General features: G+C 27.5%; 1 protein-coding gene across 1 annotated transcript; it reads right to left on the bottom strand.

The window, feature by feature from the left end:
- On the bottom strand, nucleotides 1–26,843 carry LOC100208028 (tumor protein p63-regulated gene 1-like protein). Its single transcript, XM_065799820.1, has 4 exons — nucleotides 26,661–26,843; nucleotides 26,443–26,534; nucleotides 12,646–12,822; nucleotides 1–863 (listed from the first exon to the last, which is right to left on the bottom strand). The coding sequence occupies exons 1-4, from the start codon at nucleotides 26,769–26,771 to the stop codon at nucleotides 536–538; spliced, it is 708 nt and encodes a 235-aa protein (XP_065655892.1). The 5' UTR covers nucleotides 26,772–26,843; the 3' UTR covers nucleotides 1–535.

Consider the following 26,843-nt stretch of genomic DNA (forward strand, 5'->3'; position numbering starts at 1 on the left):
TTAATAATATAAAATTCTTCAGAACATTTTACAAAAACATCAACAAAAAAAATTAATTCGTTATTTAGAAAAATTATTTTTTGGTTAAATAAGGTACAAATCTTTCTAGATTTTAAATAGTATACGCCTCATAAATTTAAGCGTACATTTACCATGCGAATAAATCTCAAAAAATCAAAGTTTCTGAACTTATAGATAAAATATTTAATTTTAAAATTAAAACTGCAGAGAATAAAATTTCAATTTCAAAACATTGAAGAAATTAATTGATAAAAAGTCGAAGTTAATTGTATTTAGTCAGTAGTAAAATTCCAAAAAAAAAATAACATAAAAATGTAACATAAAACATTATTAGTAAATTACGAAAGATCGTGAAATACCACAAGTAAACTACTCAAAACTGCACACAAAAAATAAAAATAATTTCTTGAAGCTAACATTCAATAATATTAATTTAATAATATTATATAATAATAATAATTTAATATTAATCCATGATATTAACAAAAACAAATACACAAATACAACTAACTTATTAAAAAGCAGCTATAACTCTTTCCATTGAATAACCTAGATCAGGACTGTTATGAATCATTGAAGCAGCTCCAATGTAAACTTCTAAATAAATAGGCCCATCAACTCCTTCAAATAAAGCACCGGATGTCTGTGATGCTAAAATAACTGCTTTTTTAAATTCTTGTAAGTTCATGTAAGGAGGGCAGCTATTTAGCTGAGATGCAGCTTTATGTTCGGAGAATGTAACATAGGATGGACTGTTGAATAAAGGGCTAAAGCGTTGCCATAATGAAAGCACTTCTTTTTTGTTCCATGATATACGTACTCCGGACTGATGTGCACGTGCTCTAAATACATATAAAAAAATTATATGTGTGTATGTATATGTATGTATGTATGTAGTATGTATATACATACATATGCACACACATGTGTGCGTATATTTATGTGTGTTTTTGTATGTATATATATATATATATATATATATATATATATATATATATATATATATATATATATATATATATATATATATATATATATATATTAAATTACAATAAGTTATAAATGTCTTATAATACTGTAATACTTTACACACATTTGTTAAATATTATAACTAATATAAATTTTTTAAAATTGTTTACTTCTGCTTTTTTTTTAACATATTTTTAAACAGGGATTTATTAAAATTATTTTTTGAGCTGACTTATTTTAATAGCTTTTCAGGATAAACTTATTATTATGCTTGCATTTAGAAATCAATTCCAATTTTTTATTTAATAAACATTTTTGGTTTGCATGTGTAATTATGTCAAATTTTTCTTGCAGACATAACCTGAATTTTTTGGAAATATTATATGCTTGTGCTGTTATAAGGATAGATCAATTCAATATAAATCATCAATATTTCTATTATTTAATTTATTATTGCTCTGTTATTTTAAGAATATTGAGCACTTTATTTTTAGAATACATTTAAAATTATTTGTGTATATATACTAATATGGTACAGCAAGAACTTTGAATCTTAGAACTATTTAAAGTATGCAACAGTGTAATATGTAGAGAAAGAAAGAATAAAAAAAAGGGAGGGGGGGGGGTGATCATAAATTGCATAAGAGCAGAAAGGAAAATTGTGTAACTTCTTTGCTTTTGTAATATGTATGTATATGTATGTATATATATATATATATATACACACACACACACAGATATATATATATATATATATATATATATATATATATATATATATATATATATATATATATATATATATATATATATATATATATATATATATATATAGTTATGGTCAAAAACATCCAATCACCCAATAATTATAGTGAAAAACTTTTTTGTGCTGTGGACTGTACCAATTTATTTACTAGAAAATCTTTAACTCATAAAAAAACATACACAAACATAAAAGAATAAAGAAATCAAAGTATAAAATTATTTTATTATCTTATAAAGGCTGCTTGAACTTTTTAAACGATCTCTATTCCTCTGGCCATTGAGTTAACAAGAGACTTACTACATTCATGCAGTATTTTACGACACCACACTTTTATTAAGGATATACTCAGATCAACTAGTGAGGTTGGGATGTGTTTGGAAACAGTTCCAACCTCACCAGAATATTCAAATTTTACCTAACAGTTTTTGATGGGGTTTAACTAAGGTTGCCAGACCACGGGGCAAGAACATAATTGCACTTTTTTGGAGCGATATCTTGAGAACTTTGCCTGATGGCAAGTGTCTCTTCTATGCATAAAAATATTAAAGACAGTTTTTTATTAAAATTACTAAATAATTTGCAAAACAGATTTTTTTAAAAATAGTTGTTAGGTTGCTCCAAGAAGACCTAACTATCTTATCACAGAGCTCCGCAGAAGAGCATTTAACCAGGAAATTCACCCTCCTTCCTTGCCAATGTTTGCTAGCAGTTTAATTGCACCCCAAATCATAAAGTCATATCTCGATTAAACATATATACAATATAATTGCTAAATTAGCATCTGATAAGGCTGCTTCTCTTTATCGTGCTCACCATTTTCTCTCTCCTGATTCCATTCTCTACCTCTACAAATTTCTCATTCGTCCTTGTATAGAATACTGTTGTCATTTTTGGGCTGATTCTTCTAATGATGCTCTTTCTCTTCTAGACAAGGTCCAAAAACACATTGTAAATGTAGTTGGACCAGGTCTATCTGCTAAGCTTGAGCCCCTTCCCATCATAGTAAAGTTGCACCTCTTTCTCTTTTCTACAAATAATAGTATGGTCACTGCTTAAAGGAGCTATCATCTCTAGTTCCATCACATAAAAATTATTTTTGCTTGACTCGTCATTCATCAAAGTCTCATTCTTTTACTGTACCAGTCCCTGCATGCTCTAAAAACTTTTATTAGTCTAGTTTTTTCCTGCACTTCAACCCTTTGTAACTCTCTTCCATCTTTATGTTTTCTTGACTCATACAACCTTCAACTTTTTAAGTCTTCTGTCAACCGTTTCCTTGCTCTATAACTCTATCCTTTTTTTCTAGTAGCTCCCAACTTAATAGTGGTTGCTTGCAGCCTTGTTGGGAGTGAACCAGAATTTAAAAAAAAAATTGCTGAACAAACTGCTCCACTTGTACTTTGTCAGAGAACATGACATGTTGCCATATTTTAACAATCCAACAGTTGTATTCTTTGCAAATATTCACAAATATGTTTATGAGTAAAATGTGGCACAGTGTGTTAAAGCAGCATGGTAAATTAAATCCTTGGCGAGGCATCTTTTTGTAAGATTGAAATTTTTCACAGCCAAATATGGTATTATCTTGTTGGGTTTTAGAACGGTAATTCTAGATTTTTACATAATTTTGCTGAATTGACGGCATCTATTGATTTCATGTGCTGAATGATATCATAAACAATTGTCTTAGACATCTTTAAACATGCAGCAATCTTTAGTTCAGACTTGCTATTTTCCAATAGTTTGTTTATACTGAATCTCTGCAATACTCTTTATACTAGCGGTTTTCCTGATTGGTTTAAAATTTTTAGAAAGTAAAATAACACATGAAAACCTATAACAGGAATAGAACATGTTGGTACACAGGACAACGCTTTAACTACTTTATTATACAAATTCAATAAAATATGGTTTATAAAACATAAAAGTGAAACATTATCATGTAATTAAGTATTTAAATAATTACATTTTAATTGCTTTAAAGTTTTAACCACAATAGCTTAGGGCCGGGTTTGTGTCCAGGGCTGCATAAACATTTATACATCTTAAAATATATTTTTTTTATTCCAAACTCATGTTATATTTTGTATATTTATGCAAATATAAAAATCATTATAATCAACATGAGCATCATGATCATGATCATCTTCTCTTTTGGCAAATCTACACCATATAAATACTAAAGTTTATATAAATATGAAAGGATATTATATGCCAGGATCTAAATAAATAGCAAAAAAATGTCCATAAAAATGAAAATGTCCATAATATGTATGCATAAAGCGCATTTCAGAAGCTTTTATTCCTTCTGTACTAAAAGTTTGGAAGCTTTTATCCCTACTCTTCAATTTTAAGTCAAACCTCATTCTACTCCATATTTTTCACCATCTTGAGCAGTTGCTTTACTAATCATTTATTTCATCTTTTTTACAAGATCATCTCTCTTAAGAACAAATATCTTTTTATTATTGCAAGAAGCCAATGTAAAAAAGTCCTGTCTGATGTTAAACTCTGTTATTCTCAGTTTACTAAATCTTGTATCTTATATCATATGTTAGGTTATAGAGACTTTTGGTTAGTCTTCAACAATGTCATTAACTAAATTAGATCTAACATTTAATCTTTTTAATTACATAATATTTAACAATATTTAATTTAAAAAAAATGCTAAACAAGTGGTTCCAATTTTTCAAAACTCTTGAAAACACTTTGACCTCTCCAACTATCCTACTATTAGTCTTCACTTTGTTATTAGTTTCTTTATATAAAGGTTTTGAGATTATTAAATTATTTCTTACTAACTGCAGTAATAAAGTTATTCTTGAAGGCCTGCACTCTTCTTTATTTCAAGTAACTTTAAGGGTACCACAAGGTGTCTAGTGGTACCCTTAAATCTTTGCTCCTGTATTGTTTTTTATCTACAATATCAATCTTTATGAAAATTTAACATCTAAAGTAGCTCTATTTGTTGACGACTCAACTTTATGCTCTTGTCTTGACAAAAAATCTTCACTTTTTGATTGCTTAGAACAAGCAGCTGATTTTTAATCTGATCTCTCTTCTGTAACAGCATAAGGCTTGCTATGGCTTACGGATTTAAATTCTGGACTTAAAATATGCAATTTTTCAGACAAAAAAACTCATTTTTTTACAGCAAAAAAATATTGCAATAATGTTTGTATTCCTACATTGATAAATAACAACCGTCTTACTCTCAGACAAAGTCTAAAAGCACACTATAAATGTAATGCGGTTGTGGTGTAGTGGTAGAGCATTCGAGTCAAACAAGAGGTACCGTGTTTGATCCCCACCACGCTTCTGGTAGTACTGCTACTGCTACTCAACTTGTTTCTCTGTGTAGCAGCCTTGGTTGTCAAGCCTCTCTCAACTATATAACTCTGAATCACGAACTTTGGTTGTCAAGGTTCGTGTTTCGGAGTTATATAGTTGAGAGAGGGTTACAACCACAATTAAGTAGCCTCCTCGCCTGTAGTGGTGTTTTCAGCCTTGAGGTGAATTAACATAAAAAAATATAATAACAATAAATTAGACCTGCTTTATCTGCCAAACTTGAGCCACTCTTCCTTAGTTGTAAGGTTGCATTTCTTTCTTTTTTCTACAAATATAATCATGGTCAATGCTCAAACAAGCTATCTCTAATACCTAATATGGTTTATCATAATATCTCTGTTAAACCAAAAACTAAACCAAAACTCATTCTTGCTTCTTTCTTACTCAACAAGCTGCATCCGTTTACTGTATCTGTGCCTTTATGCTATAAAAATTTTTATTAATCCAGTTCTTTTCCTTGCACATCAAAAAACCTTATAACTATTAGCTATCTTCATGTTTTTCTTTTATATACAACCTACAACTTTTTAAGTATTCAGTTAACCATTTGTTAGTATTTTTATTTATTCTTTATTTTAAAGTAACTCATAACTTTATAGTGGTTGCTTGCAATCTTGTTGGAAGTAAACTAGAGTTTGAAATTATACAAATATATGCAAGTATTTAATAAATAGTAAGTGTAATAAGCATAAAAATATAATAAAGTATTATAAATTTTTTTCTAGCCCCGGCTATTAACCCCTGCTAAATCTTATAGTTTAGCTCGGGCCGGGTTTGAAAAAAGTATCATTTTTAACCGGGGCCCCGGTCACTTACTAATTATCACAAGGTGGCATCTTTTTCTTTTTTCTACAAATATTATCATGATCAATGCTCAAACAAGCTATTATCTGTAGCTCCATCAACCCAAACTTATTCTTGCTTGACTCATTATTCAGCAAAGTTGGACCCTTTCACTGCATTTGCACCTTCATGCTCTAAAAACTTTTATTTATCTAGTTTTTTTCCTTGCACATAAATACCTTAGAAATCCTTCCCATCTTCATGTTTTCCTGACTCAAGCACCTTTTCAAGTCAACAATCTTGCTTGAAAAGGTGCAATCTTTGCCCTTTGACAATTCTATGCCATTTAACACTATTTTGTCTTCTAGTAACTCCCAACTCAACAGTGGTTCTTTGCAGCCTTGTTGGGAGTGAAAAAATAAAAAATTCAAAATACTAATAGTTAACTAAATTTGCTAGTACACAGCATATAATAATATAATAAATTCAAAAAAAAAAAAAACTACATTGTGATGAAGTGACTCATTTGAATAAAGTATAAAAAGGAATATTTTATTTATTTATATATATATATATATTTTTTTTAATTATAAAATAAATTATTACAAAATCAAAGAAATTACATAATTTACTTTCTGCTCTTATGCAATGTATGATCCCTCCCTTTTCTTCCTCTACTTAATACTGTTGTTGCATATTTGAAATAGTACTAAGATTCAAAGTTTTGCTGTACCATATTAGTATATATATATATATATATATATATATATATATATATATATATATATATATATATATATACACATATATACATACATATATATATACATATACACATATATATACATACATACATACATGCATATATATATATATATATATATATATATATATATATATATATATATATATATATATATATATATATATATATATATAGTAGAATATCATTACTCTGATCCTTTAAGGGAAGAGATATATTGTCCAACTAAGTGAATGTACCAATTTAAGTAAGAGTTTTTGAAAAAGTCTGATTTTATTTAACGGCAAAAAGGGAAAAAAGAGAAAAGGAAAAACAAAAGAAATTATTCTAAAGAATAAAAAAGATAAGTTAAAAATAAAGTAAAATAACAAAAATATTAAAAGGTAAAAACAAACTAAGAGATTAAAGAAAAAATAAAACAAAAAAATGAATAAAAAAGTAAAACTAACAAATAGATTTAATAAAATAAAACAAAAATAATCAATTAAAAGGGAAGTAACAAGTTAAAAGAAAAGAAGTTCGAAAAAAGTTCAAAAAAATAATAAAAAGAACTAATTAAAACAAAAATAATTTACTACAAACTTTCTACGCTTTTCTGTTTCCGCCAAGAATAACATATATAATTTAATTTATTTTGTAGAAGTTTTTGTGTTTGCCTTTTCGCTATGTAATTTTTGTTTTCATTTTGTAGTTTTTGTGCTTGCCTTTTCACTTGCATAAAGTTTGTTATTATATGCGTTGTTGTTGCTAATTATTTTTATTTTTGTTATTGATTGTTTTCATATTTTTTTGTCTCTTTATTTAATTATAGCTTAATCATTTTTTTTTTTGACTAAATTTACGCTTACTTTTATTTATGCTGTTGAATTTATTGCTGTTGAATTTTTTGTTTGTTTATTCTGTTTATGTGTCACTCCAATGACTAGTTTTTAACTATATGAGTGACACCTACCCTAATTTTGTAAAATTATAAAAATTTGTAATTTTCAATTTTTGGTTATGCAGCATTTTACCATATATGCTTGATTTGCAAGCCCATAAATGTATAAAAGTTACCTTTCATTACAACATGTAACTTTGTTAACTAAGTTACATGTTGTAACTTAGTAAACTAAGTTACAACTTAGTAACCTAAGTTACAACTTAGTAACCTAAGTTACAACTTAGTAACCTAAGTTACAACTTAGTAACCTAAGTTACAACTTAGTAAACTAAATTACAACTTAGTAAACTAAATTACTTAATTGTAACTTAGTAAACTAAATTTACATTAAGGTTAGTAAACTAAGTTACAACTAAGTTGTAACTTAGTAGACAAAGTAACAACTAAGTTGTAACTTAATAAACTAAGTAACAACTAAGTTGTAACTTAATAAACTAAGTAACAACTAAGTTGTAACTTAGTAAACTAAGTAAAAACTAAGTTACATGTTGTTAAAATTCTTTTTATCAGCTTTGACATTATTGTTAATTATGTATGTTATAATGATAGATTTAAAAGGTCGAGTGTTTAGGAGAACGTTGAAAAATCAGTAGATAGTTTTTGCGAATGTATAAAAATCAATGGATAATTTTCATTGCATGATAATAACAATATTTGTGTTGAAAAATATTTTTCTAATGTAAAGTAAGTGAACAATAGATTATCCATTATAAATACTATTAATATTATATTTAATATATACCAGTTTTATTTGAAAATAATGATATTTACCTGATTACTTTCTTCTATAACTCTTTAAATGTTAAACTTTTGCCCCAAAAAACAAGCGCATTACGATTTTAAATAAAACAAAAAAGGTTATATTAACTTAAATGGTATTTTCGATGATTACTTAATGATAACTTAAATGGTATTTTCGATCATACAAAACGCTTAAAAGCACGAAATGGATTTGTGTTGTTGTTGTTTAGAATAATTTTCATACTTTAAATTAATTTTTTAAATAACTTTTTACATGATAACTTGGAATTTTGATTAAAAAAACTAAACTTAGTCTAATACCACAATTAAACAAGTTTTAACAGTTTAACCACTTTAAACACATTTTATATTCTTTCATTCATGTCAAATTTAGAACTGGTTTTAATTCCACGCAAAAGGCGCCAAAGTTATTTAAACAAAAAACCTATGTTACTTTAACAAGTCACGATTAAGACACAGTTTAATTTAAGTGCAAGTTTGATGTGAATCAGGTATTAGTAGTTAATTAGTCTAATGACAATTACTTTTGTTTTGTTGGGAGCTATATCTTTATCTATTCAAATAGCATAATTTATTTTAAATAACTTATTGAACATAAATAAATTTTGTTTCATTTCAAAAAATAGATTTAACAGTAAAATAATTTAGAATAGTAAATATTATACTATTTTTTTTTTATTATTTAACTCTGTGGTAGCTCTCAGAGAGGCTGATTCCATCAACAGCTGAAAAATATCATAGTATTAACAGTGCCATGGATGGTGTCCCTATTTGTACTTTTGGTGTGCAATGCCGAGGCAACATTTGGAGCCCTTTGTTATGGCTTAGGGTTTATTAATAGTAATGTGGCAATTGCTGGGCTATTAAACAGTGTTCTGAGTACTATCTATGCTTTGAGTCAAGTTCTTCAACAAATTTAAAAATGAATCAAGTACCAAAAACTATAAAACACAAAAAACCATCATCATCATTCACTAATATTCGTGGTCTTAGAAGTAACTTTTCTTCTGTTGAGTCTTATCTCTTGCAAAGTTCACCAGACCTACTTGCTCTTTGCGAGACTAATTTGAGTTCAGCTGTCTCATCTTGCGATCTTAGTGTTGATGGTTATCTTCCTTTAATTCGTAAAGACTCCAATAGTCGCATGCATGGCTTGGGCATTTACATTTGTAAGAATTCACCCATTTGTCATGAAACTGGGTTTGAATACACAGACCATTCTTTCATGTGCTTTTGTTTAGCACCACTTCACTCTATTGCCTTTCTCTTTGTTCTATATCGCTCTCCTTCATCTTAAAATTGCACTCTTTTTGATGTTATTTCTGATCATATTGACCAAGCTTGGCTCTAGTGTCAGTGATTCTGCAGGCATTAAAGCCCATAACTTTTACCTTTCTCAATCCCTATCTGAAATAGTCAACTTTCCAACTCGTTTTCCAGACAACCCGAATCATTTACCTTCTCTACTCAACTTTTCTGATCCTAGTCAGTGTCTTTTCTGATCCTAGTCAGTGTCTTTTCTGATCCTAGTCAGTGCTTAGTTTCTCAACATTCACCCTTAGGTGCTTCTGATCACAGTTTGATCTCTCTAAAACTAATATCTCATTCTTCTTCATCAGCTGAATCCCTCTATTATTGTACCTTATACAACTACCTTAAAGCTGACTGGGATACTTTCCGTAATTTTCTTCGTGATGGCCCTTGGGAGAAATCTTTTGTCTTCCTGTCAACAAATGTGTTTCTTACATAACTTCGTGGATTCAGGCTGGCATGGAAACTTTTGTCCCATCTCGACAATTCCAGGTCAAGCCTCACTCTTCACCATGGTTTTCCTCACATTGTGCTGCTGCGATTGCCAATCGAAACCATTACTTCCATATCTATCAGAAAACAGACATCTGTTTATTACTGCTAGAAACCATTGTAAAAGGCTTTGTCTAACCCCAAAGCCCGCTATTTTCAGCTCATGAAATGACTTTGTCACCTCACCTAAAGACATAGCTGAACTGTTTGCTAAAAACTTTTCATCAATATCATTTCTTGATTCACTAGTTGCGTTCTACCTGATATTGCCAACAAACAGGTTGATCCATTGCTTGACATTCGTATCACTCCAGCTTCTGTATCTAAAGTGATTTCCTGCCTAGACTCTTCTACAGCTTATGGCCTGGACAACATACCTGTTATTGTCTTGCATAAGCGTTCTCTGGAGCTGTCGTCTATACTCTCAAAACTATTCAACAAGTGCTTATCAGAGTCTTGTTTTCCAGCCTGCTGGAAAGCGGCATCTGTTATTCCTATCTTCAAAAATTCTGGGGAGTTATCTGATTCGTCTAACTACTGTCCCATTAGTCTTCTTCCTATGATAAGCAAGGTTTTTGAATCTTTAATTAACAAACACTTAATTTCTCATCTTGAATCTAATAACTTACTTTCTGACCATCAATATGGATTTCAATCTTCTTGTTCTACAGCTGACTTGCTAACACTAATAACCGATAGGTTTTATCGTGCATTAGATAAAGGTGGAGAGGTTAAGGCCATCGCTCTTGACATTTCAAAAGCTTTTGATAAAGTTTGGCATGCTGGTCTTTTCCATAAGTTTCTTCTAATGACGTATCTGGCAACATCTTTAAGATTATTAAATCCTTCCTTTCCAATCGTAGTATAAAAGTTGTCCTCGATGGACAACACTCTTCTTCTTATTCTGTAACTTCAGGGGTTCCTCAAGGTTCTACCCTTGGCCCTATACTCTATTTAATTTACATTAATGATCTTCCAGATATTCTCACATCTAAGGTGGCATTGTTTGCTGATGATACTACTATTTATTCTTGTCGTGATAAGAAACCAACACTCTCTGATTGCTTGCAGCCAAGCTCCAACCATTATTAATATAGCCATTATTATTAAACATCGTCATAATGTTGCTTCTCTTTCTTTTTTCTACAAATACTGTACTGGGCACTGCTCTAAAGGGCTAGCGTCTCTTGTGCCATCTACTAAAATTCATTCTCGTGTTACTCGTCATTCAATTAAGTTTCATCTTTTTTCTGTGACTGTTCCTAAGTGCTCCGAAAACTCTTATTCGTCTAGTTTTTTTCCTCGAACATCAGCTCTTTGGAATTCGCTTCCTTCATCTTGCTTTCCTGATTCATATAATTATCAATCCTTTAAGTCATCTGTCAATCATTATTTTGCTCTACAATCTTTATCTTTTCTCTTCCAGTAACTTCCAACTTTAATTTGTAGTGCTTGCAGCCTTGTTGGAAGCGAAGATGTTTAAAAAAAAAATTATTAAACAATTTTTTTTCTTCCTAAAGGCCTTTATAAGATGAAAAGTTTAAAGCCCATACAGGATTCCCGCATAATCACTGGGGCCAGCATGTCACTGGTTTTTGTTTTTAGGTTTCTTTTAGCAACCCTTAATATTTTATCTTAATAAATTAAATTAGTTGAATTGTATAACTATATTTAATAAATTTTCAAACATTTAAAGCTCTGAACATTTAATAAAGTTTTTTAAGTTTTACAAGTTTTAGTGTTATATGCACTTGTGTGTAACTTGATACGAAGACCTACTTAAGTTTTTTGCTAAAGGAACCAAAGACCATGTTTTATCGAATAGTCAGGCTTAACAAGGTACATCTTAAGCAGATGGTTTTATAAAAACTTTATACTGAAAATTTGGGGGAAATTAAAAATCTGCCAAACTTAATAAAAGCCTTTAAATAAAATCTTTAATATTAGTTTAATAATAACTTTTTAGCTTCTTTCAAAAAGTTAACTAAAAGTTAAAATCAAAAATATTTAAGACAGCATTAAAAAAAAAATTCTTAAAAAATATTTCACGATTTTTTATGCAACTTAATTTTAGGTTGTTTTTGTACCAAATTAGCTAATTAATATAATTCAGGTAAACATTTATTAGCAAAGAAAATCTTTCATTTTCAAATCTAAACACTTAATAGTAAGGAGAATTAAAAAAATCACCCATTTCAATATGAACTTTAAAACGAATTTTTAAAAGGAAAGTCTGAAAGTTGATTTGTAAATTTCAAGTCCAAAAATTCATTCATTAGTTCTCTCTAAAACTCTTTCATTCTTAAGTTCATTCTAAAATGCTTCATTCTAAAAATCTTTTACTAATTAGTTCTTTCTAAAACGCTTTCTTTCATTAGTTAATTTTAAAACGCTTTCTTTCATTAGTTAACTTTAAAACGCTTTCTTTCATTTGTTAATTCTAAAATGCTCTAAACAGAAAATGAAAAAATTCAACAAACTTACGTTGTAACATTTCTTTTAGGATAGACAAATGGACCAGTTTGAACACCATCAATTTGCCTTAGTTTAAATATTCTCCAGGACTCAATACACATACCTGAAAAGTTAAACTTAACAACTACCATATTAGAATCAGTCAATACCACAATTCTTTCATTTTCCATATCCCAATGATCAAGCCTAAATTAATAAGTTTAAATTCGATTTTGATTGATGCCATAAAATATAAAAGATATTGTTTACTAAACATGCTAAACAATTACATTCATTTCAACTTAATAATTTTTTTTTAGAGGCCTCATAAAGCAAAAATAAGTAAAATTATTAATGCTATTTTTGTTGCGCATTTTTTTAAGTATAAAAACTTTATTAGAAGTTTCTAAATACTATTTAAAGTTTTAACTTCCTACTTAAATTTTGTAATGTTTATAAACTTTTGTTACTATACATTTTGATATCTTCTCTACTAACTAACAATTTTTCAATGATCATTGCATGATTGATAAATTAAATTACCTTTCAATCCTGTATAAGAGGAAGTCATTTCATGTATTCAAAGAGATAGTGTATAAAAAAAATTTTAAAAACATTTAATTTAGTATTTTTAATCTATTTTAAGTGAAAAATTCATTTATAATATTTAAATCAAAGATAGTTCTTTGTTGGATTAGAATGTAATCTTGATTGCCACAAGCAAGGTTTAACAAGAAAACAAGATTTTTTAGACCCTTCAACATTAATGTTTTAGACAATTTGGAAATGCATAAGTTGTTTTATGGGCTGATCTATCTGGTTAATAAATTATGATTAATATGCAATAATGCACATGATTTTGTGAATTGACAATACTTTAATAATAATGAAATTTTTTATTATTATTTAATTTACTCCAACAAGGCTGCATGCAACCAATATTATGTTGGGAGTTACTAGAAAATAAAGATTAAAGAGAAAGCACTTCAAAGTGCTTTAGTTCCTTCCTAGTTAAGTGAAAGTTCCTCGCACTTTAATGCTTTGGAACTTTCTCCCATCTTTATGTTTTGCTGACTCATACAACTTTCAACTTTTCAAGTCTTCTGTCAACCGTTTCCCTGATCTTTAACTTTTGTTTTCTTTCTCTTGTTCTCTTGTTTCCTTGATCTTTAATTTATGTTTTCTGACTCGCACTACTTTCAAATTTTCAAGTCTTCTGTCAACTGTTTCCTTGCTATTTAATCTTTGTTTTCTAGTAACTCCCAACATAATATTGGTTTTTCTTGTTGGTGTGAATTAAATAATAATAAAAAAAAATTTCATTACCATAGATTATCCAGGTCATATTTTAAAAATCTGGAAAATTGTTTGGATAAAATGTCTGAAAAAAATCCAGAATATGTTTTCCCTTATTTTCAAACTTTGTTTGAAAATAAGAGAACTTTTTTTGAAAATAAGGGAAAACAGTTGTTTTTAATTTTTTTTCAAACTTTTCATAATTTTTCTATGAGTGATGAGTGAAAAAGCTTAAAAAACAAATATATTACAAAAATATATACTTAAACTTGTATGTATGGAAAATGTTTTGGATACTTGGGAAAACTAGGTGAAAAAATATCCAGAATTCTAGAAATATCCAGAAAAAGATAACACCTGTATTATTAAAGTATTATCAATTCACAAAAAGATGTGCATTATCATAATTTGTTTATCTGTAACCAGATCAGCCCATAAAACAACTTAGAGCATTTCCAAAAAATTAGAGAAACTTGTATATGTTTTGTCTATGATTTTTAAAATAATAAATTTGGCAATCTCCAATTTACTCTCATTTAATTCTAATCTATTTTGCAAACAAAGAATGGTATAAATTAATAAATTTTTATCAAAGAATAAATTAAGTTTGAAGCGGAATCACGCACAGAACAAAAAAACACAAATTTTAGTAAATAAACTTTAATTCCTTGAAAAAAAGAAAGTTTTAGTATTATACTTTTTTTTAAATATTTTTTTTATATTAGTAAAGATTTCCAGAAAGTTATAGGATTGCACTGTTATCATAGTCACAACAATTGTTTAAATGCAGTTCGTGTATGGCCATGCATGGAAGTCACAAACGGAGTTTGCAAATTTGTCAATTTCATGTAGTTATTTTTATGAAAATAAATTGCTTGTGAGAATTTTAAGTGAAATATTCTCTATCAATCTCTACAACTCATATCTAATATTTTTCCAATGAGAAATAGCATTCCTTAAATATTTCTAGCTTGAGTATAGCATTTAGAAAATTACTGTATATTTTTCGAAATATTGCAACATAAATACACACAAAAAACGAAATAATAAAAATATATATAATTAAACATTTAGGTAACATAAAATATAATATTTAAAAATAATTAAAACAAAAATAAGAAATATTTTTGTTTTAATTACTTTTTATGATAATTATAATAGCATGCATATTGCTATAAGCCCAAGCTTCTAATTTTAAAATCAAAGAAAAATAAAAAATCATGCACAGAAATTTATCAAATGTAAAGTTAGTATGGATGCCAATATAATCCAAAAAATAGTATGTGACACTAAATGAAGAAGATTATAAATAAAGGGAAAAAAATGCTATCAATTTATCTAGATGAAGCTAAAATGCCAGAGGATTGCAAACTTCAAGTTTTTTTGGTTCACTATGCAATAACATTGCTTATAATGGAATTGGCCACCAAAGATGCTCTTAATTTGACAACAACAATGACAGCTAACAACACGCTACCAACTTTTGCAGCAAGTCATAGCCTAATCTCATTCATGGTGGCCACACTTTTTTTGAGTTAAAAGATAAGAAGAATTTAGGAGGTTTTTAAGGACTTTTTATAAGATTTTTCCGGAAAACTTGGAAAAACGAATAAAAAAAATTAGGATTATTTAGGAGATTTAAAAATTTTTTTTAAAGGAAATTTAAATATTATTCAAAAATTTTAATAAAAAATTTGAAAGTTCAAATTGAATTTTGAAAAGAAAACTTAAAATTAAAAAAGCAAGTTTAAATTAGAAGATTTTTGGAGTATTTTTTAAACTCAAGTATATTTTAGGAGAACTTAGGTCTTTTTAGGAGATTTTTTAAATATTAGGAAATTTTAGGATTTATTAGGAGGCGTGGCTATCCAGTCATTATTTTTGGTGCCATATTGATCTACATCCAAAAACCATATGCCCAGCACGAGATTCTATTTGTACACATTGTTAAAAAAGGGCAACTGGGAAACTGTCTGTCTCTTTTAGAAACCTACACCAAAGCAGCAGTTGCTTAATGAAGAAAATATAATGAAGAAAACAAAAACACAATATCAACAGTCAAAGCATCAATCAACTCACCTGATAGACCTGATAGAAATATACTTCACCATAAACAAAAATATAACACAGATTTAAAATTAAATGTACAATTCACTGATAACTAAACACTGGTAATTTTCAGATTGGATATATTAACACAACATGTTTCAGTTACTATAAAGAAAAAGAGCCACTAAAATTCTGTTTGGAGACAAAAAGCATGAAATATACCACATATTCATTAAAACCTGGAACTGATATTGACAAAATTAAACTGGTCACTACAATATCATGACAAGTTGCCAAAAATAAATCCTTCATAACAGATAAGATAAACCATATGTTAAAACAAGAAATAATTGAAGTGAGCTGCAGTCTTTGTTGTGCAGTGTTTTGAAGTATCAACAGGAAACACAAATCACCCTGTGATCAATTATTTAAATAAGATCATCAGGTGAAAACATGATCTAAATATTACAAGCTAACCACATTTATGAGTTTAAATGTTTACCCTGTGTTTCACAAGACGCTTTACTAATTTTTCAGTGGGTTATGGATAAACTTTTTTAAGCTTATAAACGCTTATCTTGACAATACAATTACCAGTGGAAAAAATGCCTAAGAACAATATAGAAATCTTAGCTGTTTTTAACATCCAGCTAAAATCACCAAAAAATAAACAACGAAAAAGAGCAAATAAAAAAAACAACTCATTATTAAAAATCGAACTTTGAAACCTGATCCAAAAAGACCTTGTTTTAAAGTGTTGTGCATAGAGCGATTTTGGTTAAGTGACTTTTTATCATTTTTTAACTTTTAAATTATTCTATAAGTGGTAAGATAAAAGTAATTAATTTTAAAAAAATCACATTAACTTTAGAATGATGTTTATGTCAAAATACTTTTTACAAAAGTTTGAATGACAATTATGTTAGGTATAAGCACTATTTACTAATAAAAAAAACTCAAATAAAATTAAAAATTTATTTTTATTTTGTTTTTATTTTATTGTAATGATTGATTTTTCACTTGAAAAATGGTAATACTTTAAGCTTGAAGCAAAAATAATTTAACTTAATTCTGATAAAAAATATATGATTTAATTTAAAGCTAATTTAATAAAAATATATAATTTTATTCTGATAAAAAAAATATATAATTTAATTAAGATTTTAAAAATATATTTGCACAAAACGTAAGTTAACAATTTTTTTTAATAACGCAAGATAAATCGCAGTTTTTATTTTTTAATAAAGGATACATACAGCGATATAATTTTAATAAACGATGTTTGGAAAAATAATCTTTGCTTTCACAAACAAAACCATTAATAAAATAATAAACTTTTAATAAATAAAGTAAATAAATTAACAAAAATTTTTATTTGTTATTTGCTAATTTTTTTTAAATAAAAAATCATTTGTATATATCGTAAAAAATCATTTGTAAAAATCAGTTCTAAAGCTGCAATTAGAAATTTATGAAATTATCATCTTTACAAATTTAACATGTTTTAATTCATTTATACAAATGTCCAGAAAAACACCTTGTTTATATCAAAAATGTAATATTAAACTTAATTATTTAATATTTAAAAACAATAAAATAAAATAAACACTTTCTTATAGTAATAATAAAAAGAAGTTAATTAATATTTAACTCGTTTTGCGGTAGTTAATATTTTTGCAGTAATTTCTAAAAGCTAGTCTTTAAAAAATAAAAAAATAAAGAGAATTTGATGATGTTAAATTCACATTGGGCTATTGTGTTAAGCATTTTAAATTTAAAACAAGGCCTGTGTTTGTTAAAAATAAGGGAAATAGATCTATGGCCTGTGATTATATTAATATGTGGTACTAAATTAAATATTTCTATCTTCTACAGCATTCTACTATGGTAGCCATTACTTTCTCAACTAATATGTGCTTTTTTTCAACATTTGTTAGTGTTCTTGAGAAGAAGGCTACAGGTCTGAGGTGCCTACCTCAACTCTTGGAATATGGAAAAACGAGGTCAGCAATTTTTTGCTGGCCATAAATTGTTTGAGGTTGGCATCAGTTTGGTTTAAAAAATTGGAAACAAAAGTTTTATATTTTACCCATAAAACATAGAATTGAGTCACGCCCAAAGTTGAAAAATTGTTTCTTGTTTGAGTAAGTCGAGTCAACTTGGTGCAATGGTGTATCCATTTGGCATAATATGCAAAAAAACATATTATGCCAAATAGATAGACAATTGTGTAGAAAAAAAAAATTGTTGTTAACTATAAACAATTTTGTTTTCTGTTACTAAATATTTCGATAAAATAATTAGATAAATAGAAATTAGGTTTTCGTAGTTTTTAATTTTTTGAATTTTTTTTATTAGTAAATAGCACTTATATCTAACATAATTGTCCTTCAAACTTTTGTAACAAACTTTTTTTACATATTCGTTATTCTAAAGTTAATGTGGTTTTTTATAAAGTTAATTACTTGGTTTATCTTACTGTTAAAGAATAACTTAAAAGTTAAAAAATTATAAAAAGTTGCTTAATGGAAATTGCATTAGGCATACATAACGTGCATGTTAATTGCCAGCAGCTTGATGCTTTAAAACAAGGCCTAAAACAGAGTTCAACAAAAATCAAAAATGAAAAACTTGATGACATTTAGAATTAGCAGATACTAATTATTTACAATATTTATTCTTAACTAGGCCATTCTTTTAAAAGAATGGTACATTATTGCAAAATCTGGCATTAACCCTACTCCACTTAAATTAAACAACTAACAAGGCAATGTACAATTTCCGATGAACTTAAACCATATTTCTACAAGCCACCTATAGGTCATTTCTTTTGGGAGCAATTCGATGTGAAATTTTGTAGATGTTCATAACTTATTAAAATCTTTGAGTGGTGTAAAAATCAGCAAAGTCTGAGACTTAGGGTTGCATTTTATAGAAAAATTGAATGATTTCACATAAAAATGCCCTCAGGCAACAACACCTTGGGAACACTTATCCATGGACTTTGTCAGGCCATTTCACCACATTTCACCACAGCTATTAAATATATCCTTGTGGTAGTTGACCAGTACTCACGCTACCTATTAGCATTCTCTTGTCAGGATATAACAGCTAACACTGTAACAACATGTTCTCAGTCTCTTTTCATTATTTGGTTCACGATTATCTACTCATACAGATTGTGGACCATAGTTTGAAAATATAAAACTCAAAGTATTCCTAGAAAACAATGGTATCATTAAAACCAGAGCTTCATATCACCCACGAAACATTTGTGAAAGTGAACGAATAAACAGAAAAGCTGTTAGTCTGGGTCTGAAAACACTAAGTCTAGGGGGAAAAAAGATGAGAGGTAGCATTGCAAATAGCTCTATACTCTGTAAGAGGACTTTTGTGTACTACTACTAAGAAAACACTCCATCAGAGGATAACAAACTTGCAATCCTTATCAATAATAGGTACCTTACTACCATACTTCATAACAGAACAGGATTCAACAATCCTATATTGGAGTGAGATAGAAATAAAAGAAGATTCACTCCTTGACAAAGCCAGGGTTCCCATCAAATAAAAAAAATTAAAATTCCAGGACTATCCAGGACAATTTTTTTCTTTTTCCAGGACATTCGCTTCATTATTTCAAGGACTTTTCCAGGACTTACAAAAAAAAAAGTTATAAACTCCAGGACTTTTTTATAGATAGCCCAAAATAACACAAAATACGATATTAAATGTAAATTAATATAGAAATCAAATAAAAATCAAAGAAATACATTACAGCTACATCACTATAGCTACATCACTACAGCTACATAACTAAATGTAAACTCAAAAAATATTTGACAAGGAACTATTTTTTATTTGAAAGAAAACTTTTAACACAACCAATTTCAAAAACATCAGAATCATTTCAAAAACTCATAATATAAATACCATTTTATAAAACAACAAAACAAAAACTAAAACTTTACTCAACAACTATGTGTACAAAAATATGCTTTAAAAATTAAGCAGTGAATTTATCATTTTCGTGAACCATCTTATTTTTCCTATATTGCACAAATCCTTGATTTCCTTTTGTTTTTCTCAACAGAATTTCTTTTTTTCATTTGATTCTTTCAAAAGAACAAAACTACTTTGCTTATCTGTATTTATAGCTAGCATATGAGACTGTTCTATTAAAGTAGTTATTTCACTTCACAAGATTCTGCACTTTATTCTAACTAACTTTTTCTCATCACCCAAAATTTTTCGTTTTAAATTCCTACTGCTACATTCTTTTTGTTCTCTTTGTGATTGCAAATACTCTTTATATTGACTACTTGCCTGTTTTACATTTTGCAGGATTTCTTTATCAATTTTGATACTATCAGGGGATTCTTCAAAAGAAGACAAATGATCTTCAATAAGACATAAGGCAATAAGAGATTTTTCATTCAGATTTTTGACAAGAAGTTATTTATTAATACTGAAGCCATGCTCAATGGAAGATTGCCCATGTGAAAGCACAAAAACTATTTTAAAAATACTCCAAATGTCTTAATAAGCTTTATTTGCTCCTATAAAGTCAGAGAAAAAATGATCAAGACTATCATTTTTAATATCAAAATCTTAAAATGATATTAGATTTGAGTCTGCTATTTTTAAAAACTTATAATATTGATTTTTTGCTAGTTCGACAGACTTTGGTGACAAAAGGCCATATTAAACTAACTTTTGCAACAGAATTGAAGAATTATTGACACAAATATTCTTTTTATTGGATTTGAAATAAAAATTGGGTTAGTAGATACTGCAGTGCGTATTATGACAAACTTCAAAGGGGACTTCTCAAGGAGATGTGTCAACAGACCAGCTAATAACTGGCCTGCCTCTTTTTTAAATATAACTACTCTTTGGTCACTGTAACTTGAACTAGCTTCATCAATTTTTAACTGAGCAGCAAAACCAATATCAATTTCATACTTTCTAATATTTTTATCCATTAAATTTATTTGAAGCTGCTTGTATAGATTGCTACAATTATTCAAAATGCCTTTTAATATGATTCTACTGAGTAAGTTGCTTTTCTTAAGACTACTGAAATATATTATAAACTTTTTGTATCCATCAAGTAGTGATTCAGCCTTTAGAGCGCATTTTTCATTTTCATACCACTTATGTCAATAAAACTGCATTGGATAATTAAGTATCCAAGTGATGTTTTCATGAGTTACTCTTCTACTAGAAGAGTCATGAAGAAATTGCCACATTGCTTTTATAGATTATTTAGCTTTCAGCTACTTGCTTTAGCCCCTGCTTTAAAACTGCCATGAATGATATGGAGACAACAGGTTCCAATATCTATAAGAGGATCAAGTTCTTCCTATTTCCTCTGTTCCTTTAAATTATCTAGAAAAAGCAAATTTAAATTTAGCCCATCTGATGACACTTGTAGAATCTTTGATTTATCTATATCAGAAATACAGTTTAGCAATGTTTGCATAATATCATGTGCGGTTGAGAACCCCATGAACTCTGATTTAAGATAACGAGTTTTAACCATACTCATATTGTCATCCCAAAATCTAACTTAAAGGTCCATTTGACCCTTCTGAAAAACTTGGTTCGTGGATTCATCAAATGAAACAGTGTAATAAGGTGTATTAGATAGGGAAGTTAGCAACTCATTTTTAAAAAAAGGAGCTAATACGAATGTTGAAATAGCTGACCTTGGTGGGTTCACATTGAAACAACTTAGCAATGACACTATCTGGAAACATTTTACTAAATGATTTAACAGAATCAGTTGAAGAATTTAACAGCTTTAACTGTAGATGTATTTATTAGCATTTTATTAACTGGTTTTTGGTGTTCTGCTTTATTTGAGCATTCTGATCTACTCATTAACTTGTTAGGAGCAGTTGGCATCAATGACTTGATATTGTTAGCAGAAGGAGATCTCTTTATGTGCTTTCATGGTGAAGTTAAAGTAGCTTCTCCCATATTAGCAATATTAATGTCTTTAGCACAATAACTGCAAATCACAACAGTTTCTGTTTTTCTACATAACTAATGTTTATATTTTTCTTTAACAAGCCATTTTACTTGAAAAATACATTTATTTTTAGGCATTTTCTAACTATTTTATCTATAAAAAAAAAAAAAACGTAAACATTTTAGGAGCCTAAAAGAATTTAGAATCTCTAATATTTTATACTTTTAAAAATTATTCAAAACTATACAACAATCCAACCATTAAATACTAATTGAAAAAATATATATCAACAGTTATTATTCCATTTTCCAGGACTATTCCAGGATTTTACAGAATAGTTAAAAAAATCCAGGACTTTCCAGAACTGGTGGGAACCCTATAAGTTTAACTATTAGAAATAACATTGCTTCACTTTGTGCAAGTCATATTTCAAAATGAAAAAATTAATTCTCCTTCAACAAAAGATCTCACCCTATTGATGTAAATCCACCATCAGAACCAATCCATCAACAGTCAAACAATGACAAAATTGTTATCAGCAACAATATCCAAAAATCCAGAAATGGAAACCAAGATGAATTAAATGAAACCAACCAAGTAGTTTTAAAACTACATTATTTGATTGTGGATTCAATATTGGATAGCATCTCTTATGACCAATCACCTACAACAATACCTGGCCAGCCTTATATACAAAAAGTTACTACTCCTGACATTGTGTCTGATATATCCTCAAGAATAGGACGTACTATAAAGTAGTCAAAGTATCTCACTGACTACTTTCCTTCATAGATTATTATCCAAATTTAAGTCATTACACCTCAACCTAAAACTTTCTTAAAGCAGATAAGACGAGTTAAAATATAACATTTTAACTCGTATTATGAAATCAGTAATTGAAATCACTTCCTGCCATTTAAACTAATATGGTTAATTGAACTGGAGATAACTATATAACTATTACCTCTTCTCTGATTGAGAAAGCCAGAGCTTTATCTCTCGCTCTTGCCCACACTCCCATAATCGATTAACCTTTATGGCTCTTGCAAAAATAGAGGCCTATATATATATATATATATATATATATATATATATATATATATATATATATATATATATATATATATATATATATATATATATATATATAAATATATATATATATATATATATATATATATATATATATATAGATCTATAGTTTGTTGTCTTTGGGAAGAGCGGAAGGAAAAAAGTGATTCTTACACCAACACATACGTCACTTTTAATTACTTTTGACTTTCGTCCAACATTTCGTGTTGAACAAAAGTAAAAACCATTAATTTAATTACAAATAAATCGTTTTTAAAAAAAAACACAAAAACGCAAATTTAATTGACCAGAATGTTTTAAAAACATTCTGAATGTTTTTAACAATATAAACAGTGTTTTTATTTTTCATTTTTTTTAATAAAATATTTTTATTTTTAATTTTTTTAATAAAATGTTTTTATTTTTATTTTTGTTTACTGTAAATCATGCACGGAGTGTTGCTACATCGACTATCTTATAGCCTGACTTGCAAGGGAGTGCTGCTACATCGACTGACAAATAGCCTGACTCGCAAGGGAGTGCTGCTACATCGACTGACAAATAGCCTGACCTGCAAGGGAGTGCTGCTACATTTACTATCTTTTAGCCTGACCCGCAAGGGAGTGTTGCTACATCGACTGAGGGTTTGGTTGAGGCAGGCAGTCTATCAATTATTAAAAAAAAATAATTCCGGTCTTGAATTTTAATTTTTACTTTTTGTCAACAAAATATGGAAAAAACTTTTGGACAACATCTACGGGTTGTATATATATATATATATATATATATATATATATATATATATATATATATATATATATATATATATATATATATATATATATATATATATATATATATATATATATATATATATATATATATATATATATATATATATATATATATATATCAGGCCTTGTTAAGAAGCGTTATGCAGCTCGCATTTTGCTTGCAAAAATGCAATTTACCTATGTGTTCAGCAGTTTTGCGCTACGCAAAAACTTTTATCTTTTAGAAAATTTAAATTATCTTTAGATATTGTTTATGTGACATTTATTTAAAAGAAATAAAGTCGTAAGTAAAAGCATTTAACCGCAATTGTAAACTAATAGATTTTTTGTTTAATAATTTTTTTGTTGTTGTTAAAAATTAGTTAAAGAAGATAAAGTGTTTTAAGTTTTATCTTAAGGAATTAAATATATAAATTCCTTTTAAATATATAAATTATTTTTTGTCATAATAGTTTAAAAAATGCACAATTTGTTTTGATGAAATTATTTTATTAATAAGATATTTTATTTAAAGTTAATCGCCAATTCAATAATGTAAAGTTTTAATGACATTCGTTTAATTTGTGAAAATAAACTATGATCACGAATATCTTATCGGTAACTGATAAAAATCTTTATTGTTTAAAAACACTATTAAAAAGAGTTCACAAAAAAAATAAGAAAAAATTTAACAACAGTTAATAAAATAACTAAAAACCAACTGTAAAATTATAAGAAAATAAACAAATATTATGTTACGTTTTATGAATAAAATATTTTTTTTTAAATGAAATTTAGTTCTTATTTGAAAAAAATGATAAAAACGATTTTTCAAATAAGAACTAAGATTTTATTTGTGTCTTTTGTTATAGTGAGAAAAAAACTGTCTGTATGATTTTTAACGCGTTAATAAAATAACTTTAATTACAATGCGGTACTTAAAAATATGCTTGTGACGCAATATAACTTCTAACAATACAAAATATATTTGCTGAGTTGAGTTACTTTGAAATGCGTAACACGTTTTCGTTACGCAGCAAAATCTCATAACAAGGCCTGATATATATATATATATATGTATATATATATATATATATATATATATATATATATATATATATATATATATATATATATATATATATATATATATATATATATATATATATATATATATTAAGAGTTTTTGTGCTATAAGGTAATAAGTTAAGTTATTTCAAGATATTATGATTTTAGAGATCGTAAGTTAAGAAAAATTAAGCTTAAATCTGTTAAATTAAGATTAAACAAGATTTTTGGTAATTCTTAAGAACAAATTTAGCCGCTAAAATTTTTGCTACCATTTGGAAACTTATTTTATTGAATTGTGCTCATTGCTTACAGATATATTTTTAAAAGCAATCAAACATTTATTACAAATTCTTTCGAAACATTCAAACATTCAATTTCGAAACATTTTAAACATTCGAAAACTAATTGTTGTTTTGAGAAATAATTTTAAAATTAGAAGCCATATTAAATAAGAAATTAGATTAGCAAAATGTTTGTTATTAGTATTAAAAAAAGACTGAGAATTATGAATGTTAGATTTTTGTAAAAAAAGATATTTGCTAATAATATAATGTAAGATGATAACCAATATGATAACTTATCTGAACTTATTATTTTAAGAGAGACTGTAAATGATAGTTTTAAAAGAATTAAAACTTTAATGATGAAATTTCAGGATTAATCAACAACACAGATGAGCTACAAATTACCAATAACTTAGTTATTCATTTTATACTAAGCTTTAAGCAAGAGACTTATAAGATAAACAACTATTTAAGTAAATTTTCAGCAAGTCTAATGATGGCACTAGTTCTATATGTACATTTTAAGTTAATAAAACAATAATACTTCCTACATTATAAATTAAGGCATTTTATGGCAATTGGGAAATTTGGCAATCAATGGGAAATTTATGAGTAACATTAAATGTCAGACATTCTTTAATTCAAGTTAATTACTAATACATGATTAATTCTTAATTCAAAATAAAATTGTGTTGTTAATTTTATAGTGAATAGCAGATGTCATATGATCTCTATTTTAAACTGATTTTTCATTATTTTATGACAATTAAGTTACAAAATAGGTCTGTAGATTGGTGAGTTCTAGCATATTTTTAAATAAGGAAATTATATTGGTTGATGAACAAAAAAGTTTAAGTTATAAAATATAAAAAATATAAATGCTATTTTAAGTGTAATTTTATCTTTAATTAGAAGTATCATAGCAGTATATAAATACAATTAGTAATATATAAATACAATTTCTTTTTTTTTTTTTACAACTTTTTATATTTAAGTTTTTATTTCAAAGTCAAGAACAAAAATGAAGTTCACAGAAAACTTAAAAACTGTAAAATGTACGAATAAAGAAAATATAGAGACAGGGGAACTCCTAAATAATGATATTCCAGAAAAAAATTTAAATGAATAAAAGTTTTTTGAGCATAAAGAGTCATCCAAAAATGTGTTTTGGTAGGTGAATAGGTAGAACAAGAGATGATAGCTTGTTTGAGCAGCAACCATGATAGCATTTTAAGAAATGAGAAAGAGATGCAACCTTTATTTAAGTATATAAACTTGCATTTAACATAAAAATATTAAAACTTACTCAGCTAGAGCCCACGCAGATTGATATACTCCATCACGATCTTTATTTAAATTTGCGCTAATTATACTAACTGCTTGCTCAAATAATCCAGGCTAATCATAAATAAATTTCATTATTAAAAATTTATTTACAAATACTACATTTAATAAATCAATCATATTTGGACATATTTTATAAACAATCTTTTAATATATTATTGTTACTAGGAACTTTATTACCCGCATAATATAAAACTTCCACCAAACTTTGTTCTTTGCATCTGCAAGAGATACTTGGAAAGAGGTGTCAGAAGTTAAACATGGCGAGTTTTCTCTTTCACCAACATTCATACTAATATAAACTTTGTTTCTATTTGAAAAAATAAGAAAAAACTGTAACAAATCTACAAACAACACATATGA

Source organism: Hydra vulgaris, chromosome 06 (assembly GCF_038396675.1).
Source record: "Hydra vulgaris chromosome 06, alternate assembly HydraT2T_AEP".
Taxonomy (NCBI): domain Eukaryota; kingdom Metazoa; phylum Cnidaria; class Hydrozoa; order Anthoathecata; family Hydridae; genus Hydra; species Hydra vulgaris.

Bases quoted from the DNA above. Each gene is read 5' to 3' on its own strand.
- LOC100208028 (XM_065799820.1), bottom strand. From the start codon at position 26,771: ATGAATGTTGGTGAAAGAGAAAACTCGCCATGTTTAACTTCTGACACC. The intron at 12,823-26,442 runs GTAAGTTTTAAT...TTATTAATTTAG, and splicing joins TCTGCGTGGGCTCTAGCTGA to GCTTGATCATTGGGATATGG. The intron at 864-12,645 runs GTAAGTTTGTTG...ATATGTATTTAG, and splicing joins CCTAAAAGAAATGTTACAAC to AGCACGTGCACATCAGTCCG.